Here is an 8,311-nt window from a genome sequence, read left to right on the forward strand (position 1 = left end):
TTGCCTGATTTCAAGCCGAAGGGGACTAGGTACGAGTATATAAATTATGGGGTCAACATAGAAAGAGCACACCGAGTTTTACAAAATTCCCAGGAGTATAGTGTTTATCGGGCTAATTTTGATTAAGATACAGCCATTAAATACGTCAATATTTACAAAGAAATGTTGGTATGTCTCGCTTAATATTGGGTCTATTAACATCAAACGTAGGGATTTTGTAAAGCTTGGTGTGCACTTTCTGAATATGTGGATCAATAGTTGCTAATCCCATAATTTGCAGACCTTGCGTACCTTGTCCCCCTCGGCTTGAAATCAGGCAATGTACCCAGGCTGAGAGTCGGTTAAGAACGTCCTTATTTCGTTCATATTTGTTTTTCGCCGGTATTTCTGAGTAGAAAGCCAAGTGAAAAGAAATGTAAAAACTGTAGTCGGCTAACAGGACAATTAACTAACACAATGTGGTTTTCTTATTGCATCTAATCGAACTTTGTATACCACTCAACTTGAGTAACATGTTAAGAACGTTTTCAGGCTCAAATGCAAAAAAATTAAAAACGTTCAGACTCGGCCCCAAAACTACTAGTAGACGCTTTTATAAAAAAAAAGTTAGGAAAGGAACTTTATTTAAGTGTCTAGTAGCTTCTAGTCAGATTCAGTGTGCGTGCCGACGTGTATCGCTAATCTCTGTCACCAAAAGCTTTTCAAAATGTTGTCTCTTTCAGAAAGTAATCTCATTTTTAGGCTCAATCGTAGACACGCAACAAAACCTCTCAAGATTATTTTTTGTTTCCACGCTACAGTTTTGTCGAATTAAGTAGTGCCAAGTTACCGTTCGAGAGGTTCGCTAACTTTTAAAACTTGCTTATTTGTTTTATTTAATTGGGCGAAAAGAAGACTTATTCTTCTATAAGGACGAAACAAAAAGCAATATTTGATCAGTTATCAATATCCCCAACGTCCCCAGTCTATTTCAAGGTAAAATACTTCGTTTTCCAAATGAGGCAAACGCCTCGCATATTCTGCATGCAATATTATAAAGAAATTATTTGCACAAACGTTGAATGGTGAAGGTAATATTAGAGGGAAAAACAACTCCCTGTTCAAAGTAGAGGGATATCGGCAGAGCTACTGAAAGCGTACAACTACCTTTTGAACTTCAAATCTTGTCAGAGAAAAACGACATCTAGCTTCCTGGCAATTGTCACGGGGTTTGTGCAAATTGTTGCGTGACCTGTTGTCGACAGATTTCAAGGCCACGCACCAAGCGTTCACGTTAGCATCGAGGACGTTTATATCTGATCCTTACCATTCAAAAGTTGTGCAGATGTCCTGTATTATAACTATGAACGTTATGAACATTATGAAGTGGCCACCGATTCTTAAGCTTTCTACAAACATAGCAATAACTTTGGGTGCTTTTTGTCCTAGTTTCAAAACGGTGAGCTGTACCCTGGAAAGCTCAGTTATATCATTGATAAATAAGATTAGAAATAAGGCGTCCAACTTCCGTTGAACATACAGAGCAGCTTTTGCACTCCATTCTTGCAGTTAACTATTTTGGCTAGAAGTCTCAGACGAACTGGCAAGTTTTCATCACATCGCCAACAACGCTACCCTGAAACGCTGTTGTACCTCTTTGACGTTTGCGACAACCAAATCCATTGAAATGTTTCTCCTTTCCTTCCAGCAAATCGTCATCAATTCCCAGCATGCATCGGCCATCAACCCCTGAGTTTGCTCTCTCTCTGGTAACACGCCCCTCTCCACAGCTTCCTGCATTTCATTTCTATTGAGATTCTCGTACACTGCAGGCCGTGCATGCCCGGTTCCCTCACATAGTACCCAAAGTAGCATGCCATAAGCGTAGATGTCGTAAGAGGAGAAACCAAGGTTACCTTTCCCATGGTAACGGTACATCTCTAGTGAGATATGAAATGGTTCGCCAATTGGGGTCAATTCGTACGGAAACTCTGGTTTGGCAAGGTTGATCTTGGCTGTTCCGTCGTGCATTAACTAGAAATAATATATTGGGAAGTATTTCATCAATGACAGTTTTGCCAAGTTTCGAACAAAAAAGACCACTTAGAATTTTCTTGAGTCTCATTTCAAACTGTCCCTTTGAGGTTAAATGCGAACTACCTATTCACAACAACACAGCATTAAATATAGGATTGGTATCATACAGCTTATGGTTATCTCATACACAGTTTACGTGTCCTTGAGGAGTAACTGGGACACCTTGCGAGACGGTTGACGAGACGTGTGCGAGGGCACTTCGTGATATTTATCGTACGGTATGTGTATCTTGTTATCCTGCATCCCTAACGAGCCGGGAAAGAAATTGAAGCAAAAGCTTTGCGGAATGAAGTGTGACTCCAGGCATAACTGTGATTTCCTACATCACAATATAGTGAACTACCTACAAGCAGGCTTTGAAGTGTGTCTGAGGAATTGGGACTGGTCCATTGTGAAATTGAGACAGCCTCTGTAACGCCCACTGGACAAAAGTCAGTGTCACTCATTTGTCACTCATGTACTGTTAGCTTTTCATCGACAGATGCGCTCAATCGTATCTGAATTAATGTAATTGTTTCCTTTCGTTTGCTCGTTCTTAATTAAAATTCGGTTAAATTTTTGTAGCGGTTTCGTTGATTGATAACAGTTCAGTTTTCACTAGTGAGTATAGCATTTGTCATTAAAACACTCACCAAGACGTTTCCGGGTTTAAGGTCCTCGTAAGTATAGTTTACATCATGGATGGCCTTCAGCCCTTCAGCAACATCCACGGCGATGTTCATTCTAATCATCTCCGGCAAACCATTCCTTAGGGCTTGAATGAGACCTGTCTTCGCCTTCTCCATTACGACGTGTAACACACCAGGCTCATGGAACACCCAGCCAAACAAGCGTAAAAGGTTTCGATGGGAACCGCGGAGTTTCTGAATCATGTCCCTTCAAGGATAAGCAAAGCATAGTCAACGTCCGAAATAAAGAAATGATGTAACATTGAAACAGCTAAATATTGGCCGAGGCGAGGTGCAGCGGATGTTACACAGCAATTGTCAGGGGTCGACATCATTAAAACACAAGTGGCCTTTTGTTCGGTTGACTTGTGATCATATGCGAAGTGCGCGCTAGTCGATTTCCCTCGTGTTGGTTTTTCTATTTCGCTCATTGGTTGTGATTAAGGATTGAAGGCAACACACGTCGACTAGCACGACAAACGTAACCAGAAATTTAATTTCTTGGCATGTCAATGATTTTACGATTATTGCAACTTGCTTCGAACATTAAAAATGTGCAAGCGCCAGTTGTTCTGGGATTAACAGGAATAACGGGCGTCGTCAGTCAGAGAAAAGCGGAGAAAATTATTCTCGCATGCACACGTTGTTCACGTGACTTTTCGTAATGTACCAAAATATAAACCGCAAGTGCGGGGCCCCCAGAACCTCTGCAATCATAGACAAACTATATGCAAAACCATATATGAATACATGCAACTGACCATTTTTCCTCTTCACTGCTTCGTCTGTTCTCATTGGCGGAAATAATTGCTTTCCTTGGGTCAATCGCATATTTATAGAAGGCATTACTTACATCATGTTGACCAAATCCACTGCTGTTTGGTTCCAAATGTCTTCACTCAATCTCCTTTTCTCAAGCACCTTCACAACGCACTGCCCATTGGGTGACGCCCTGCACCACTTCTCGCTGACGCAGTCATAGATGTCTCCAAGCCTTGTTTGGGCTATACGGAGACCAAGCTCGGCGGGTCCTCGATTCTGCATATCATGCAGGGCCTTCCCTTCAACAGCGAGGGTACGAATCCTGGGTGTGAAGTCAACACGAAATCTTTCAAGCTGAGAGGCTATGCGACAGTTGGCAAAGCTTGTTTGCAAGGTCTGGAACGAATTCATGGCAGCGTCAAATAGATCGTGCATTGCTCGTAGACGACAAAAACACGCCTGGTGCACGGCCTCTGCCACGCGGTTTTCGTCAATTGTCCCCAAGAGAGCTTGCACTATAGAACGTCGAGTTGCTTTGTCGCGGACGTCTTTCTTGGAGACACCTGGCGAATGCATTGTGCTTAGAGGTTCTGAGATCTCTTTACGCAGAGCAATGCTGGCAGCCTCCTTTATAGAGTCAAGAAGTCCATTTAAAACAACTTTCAGCAATTCATCCGTTTCGGCTTTCACTGCCAGGAATTGTATGTCATAACTTTCTTCCAAAATCCGTGAAATAATCGGATGGGCCAAATCTTCATTGAAGTCGATGACCGCCATTGTGAGCTCCTTGATCAACTCTCTCATTGCCTCCTCGACACAAATGGCAAGGGAGTTGCACGTCTTCTCCAAGATACTCCCTTTCATGTCAAGAAGAAACCGCTCTAATAGGAGATCATTGTTCTTAGGCAAAGGAAGTTCGTTTACTAGAGGAGCGAGGTCATTCTTCATCATAGCTTGAGCTTCACGTCGAAGATCTCGCAGTCTTGCGGGTTTGTATTCGTCAGCGTCGCGCATAAACTCTTCCTTTAACCTCTTGACGTTCTCCGCAATTTTATTTTTTGATTGGTCCGAGTGGAATGTGAGCACGGAGAGTGCACCACGCATCTTGGCTTCAATCTCATATCCTTTTCTTAAGATATCAGGAAGGGTACCCGCCTGTTTAGTTACCAATGTTTTCTGAACTTGCACAACGTTGACAAAGCTCTCCTGGAGGACCATCAGTTTTTGCACAACTTTTCTGGTCTGCGTCTTCACAATATTTCCAAGGTGCAACTTCAGATGGGATTCAAACCTTCTAAATCTTTCGGTGGCTTCTGTGAGGTTCCCATTTCTCCTTTCTTCACGAACCAATTTTGCAGAAATAGCATGGAACAAGGGACACGATTTCCAACAGTCACCAGAAACGAGTCCTTCTTTTTCTAACTGAATAAACACTTTTTCTCCTTTGCTTGCGGCTTGAAAGCCACTTCCTTTACTTTTGCTGTCATCTTCATCATCCTCCTCCTCCTCTTCCTCCTCCTCATCTTCATCATCATCTTCTTCGTAATCGTGACTGCGTGCTCCTTTAGTGATATCCACCTTGTTACACACATACATTATGAAAGATTGAGGATATTTGTCCTTCAAGAATTGTAACGTTTGCTTGTCCTTAAATGTGAAAAAAAACAACAACAACAACGGGAATTAAGGCATTAAAGAAGAAAATGAGCTGTCTTCGGAATTACCGCCGCTGCCAAAACTAACGAGGATTGGTGAAAGCGTCGGGACAACAGAAAAATTGTGGGTGTGATGTCAATGGACCTATGTATGTAGTCCAATGCATCGGCAATGCAAGTAATGCACTCCATCTCATTTAACACTTAGAATGCAGCACGCGGTTAAAACTGGTTATACCTTCTCTGACATCGACTGGTAGGTTGTCGTCGAACGGATTCGCGACTAAAAATTGAATACTGGCGACCAGAATTTCACAACTGGTCGGCGCCAGTGGGCGACCTACTATTAAGTTCAGAGCCCGTTTGCCAAAAGGTGTCTTACTTTTTATCTTGCGAATTTTTTTGAAACAAACATTTTCAACAAACTAAGGGGCAGATGGATTTCTCATTACATTCGAGGTTTGGATACATTTTCTCTCCAAAATGTCCGCTTTCGAAAGCAAAAAATAATGCTTGACACATACACAAGACTGCGCTGTCGTTGCTTTCTGGTATCCATAAGAAAGTTGAAAACGTGTATTTTCAGGCGAAGATTTTTGGCGACCAAAATTTGCCATCTGGCGACTAAAAATTTTTATCTAGTCGGCATCTGGTGCCCATATAAAAAAGTTAATTTCGGACCATGATGTATCGATTTATAACGAGTGGTTCAAATCTGCAATCCCAGCAACTATCAGGGGATGATTATAGGCAATAATATGCATACATATATACATACTTAGTTGACCTCCCCCCCAGAAGGTCTTTTCAGGGCCAATGAAACGAAATCAACGAATCGACAGAACAGAACAACAACTCTTAAGAATTCCAACTGGCCGGAGCCGCACTGCCTCGGTATTGTTTAACTTCGGCATCTGTGACATTTTTGTGAGCGTTGCGTGATTCCCAGAATTACTTAGGTCCTTAGCCAATCAAATTCGAGACAATGATCACTTGTCGTCACTTGCGACAAGGAAGGAAGAACGGGAATGTTCCTTACAACTCGAAACTGAAACCGAAATTTAAGGGCTAGAAAATGGTTTATGATGCCAAGGGTGATATTCAAAAGTTCTCCAGTTTCGAATTTATTCTTACGTGAAAGAGACAGCTTCTTTCCGTGTTAAAAAATTGGCTTCACACGTCAACCCGGCACTTCCGTGAGCCATGAAAACTGGACTTAAGCTTCCCTTAGTTGATCTATATATCACTTGAACATTGTATTTATTCCTACGCATCCCCGCTCACCAAACTAAGAAAAAATCAGTAATAGTAAGTAATATGGGAAAAGAACTGATTTAAATTGTCATATGGTAATTACGAAGTCGTTCACCGATGAACAATCACAGAATAGGAGAGCAAATCAATTACATTAGGCGCCAAACATTCATAGATCTCTCTAAATCAAGAACTCCCTAAAAGAGCAAAGCACACAATTTATCACCACACGAGAGACACTAAATGAAGTTTTATTTGAATAGCCAGCTGGAAACGAGTAAATTTTAGAGGCATATCGATATAAATTGATACCAAGGAGTAACTGCGCAGAATACCTACTAGTTGTAGCGGCATCGTCTGAAGAACGGGGTATAAAACAATCCACGCCATTCATATGCAAATAAGTGGCCGGGTATTCTGCAGTTTGGAAACGTTGACTGAAAACATAATATTAGCGGAAACATTTCTCGAAGGATGTCGAATCGACATCGACGGTCCCATTTTAGGAAGAAATTTATAACGGGTAAGGTATGATTTTTGCCAAGTTTATATTGCAGTCCACTCGTAGCTTTCGTATCCCCTCTGTGTTAAATGCATAGATGATTGATTTGAAGCTTGACGCTTATAAAAGTCAGATAAGATTCTCGAATCAAGTTATCAAAAAATAAAATCCCCCTAAAGGGAAGTCACTTTGAGCTGGCAGGTTAAGAGTTCCCGAACCCGTTACAAAGGCAAAAAGATCTTTATTTTGCCAAATAAATAATTGCAATTAGCTTCGACTTACCGCGGGTCTCAGGTTATTGCAGCCGTTGATAACGTACACAAAAAGTGGTACTGTACCCTTCTTAAGATACTCATCTAACACCTTGTCCAATACGTCCGACTCGCTCTTCCCCGGAGAGTCGATCAACTCAATACCACTCCCGAGAAGTTGGTGATCCAATCCAACTTCTACCGTCGCGTTCAATGCATCTTCGCTATCCCTGTCCTCATCGGAAACGACAACAAGCTTCTCCAGCTTTTTTTTTTCAGGAGAATAGTCTTCTTTAATTTTTCCATCTAGGCCAACGAGACGTGCGTAAGGCTTCGTTGAGTATTTGATCCGGACGATTCTAGCAGTGCATGGATTCTCGTTCACGGGTAAGGAACTCTTACGAAGCAGCTCGTTTATTATCGAGCTTTTACCACAATTGCTTTCACCGATGAAGAACACAGCGGGGTTTTTCTGAAGCTCTCTCTCCACTTCTTCTAGCTGACAAAAAGGAATCTCCTTTAGGTTGTCGTCTGCGGCTTCGATTTGAATATTGATACTCTTTAAGATATCTTCGAAGCAAGAGGACGTTCGCTTAAATAATAAGCTCGTGCAATCTTTATAGCGTTCGAATTCGCGTATCGTTTCTTGTAAGGAACCGTCGCTAGACATGACCGAACATTCATCTAAACTTTGCCATAAACACCAACAGTTTCATTACTTCCGTCTGATGCACACTCGGTCAAGATAGCTTTAACTTGATCCCGTGATTAATTGAACGTAAAATTTCATACTTTGGACTGGACTTCAAGCTTCATGGAGTAGAGGAGCAGAGTGAATAGATTTTACAGTCTGAGGTAAGACGATTTCATTCGTCAATGGAGGGCGGTTCAGGGGTGAATGGGTTAACACTATGACAATAATGTCCCCTTAAGGAATAATTTCACTTTCTTCGTCGATATTTCCAACATTTGAAAACAACAGAAACAAAACACCTTTAGAGGAAATCATTTCATTTTCTGCGTTTTTTATTTGCAACTTATTTTTGAATATGAACATATTATTAAATTTTCAATCTCGGATATTGCGTATCTGGCGTTCTGATTGGCTTACTCAATCTCGGTTATCAGCTCATATACCGTAAT

At 41.5% G+C, this 8,311-nt stretch overlaps 1 protein-coding gene across 1 annotated transcript; it reads right to left on the reverse strand.

Annotated features, from left to right (window-relative positions):
• Nucleotides 1-597: 597 nt before the first annotated feature.
• Nucleotides 598-8,079, reverse strand: LOC137983325 (dual serine/threonine and tyrosine protein kinase-like). Its single transcript, XM_068830529.1, has 4 exons — nt 7,200-8,079; nt 3,598-5,153; nt 2,709-2,952; nt 598-2,013 (listed from the first exon to the last, which is right to left on the reverse strand). The coding sequence occupies exons 1-4, from the start codon at nt 7,836-7,838 to the stop codon at nt 1,594-1,596; spliced, it is 2,859 nt and encodes a 952-aa protein (XP_068686630.1). The 5' UTR covers nt 7,839-8,079; the 3' UTR covers nt 598-1,593.
• Nucleotides 8,080-8,311: the final 232 nt, after the last annotated feature.

The sequence above is a fragment of the Montipora foliosa genome, chromosome 13 (genome assembly GCF_036669935.1).
Source record: "Montipora foliosa isolate CH-2021 chromosome 13, ASM3666993v2, whole genome shotgun sequence".
NCBI lineage: Eukaryota > Metazoa > Cnidaria > Anthozoa > Scleractinia > Acroporidae > Montipora > Montipora foliosa.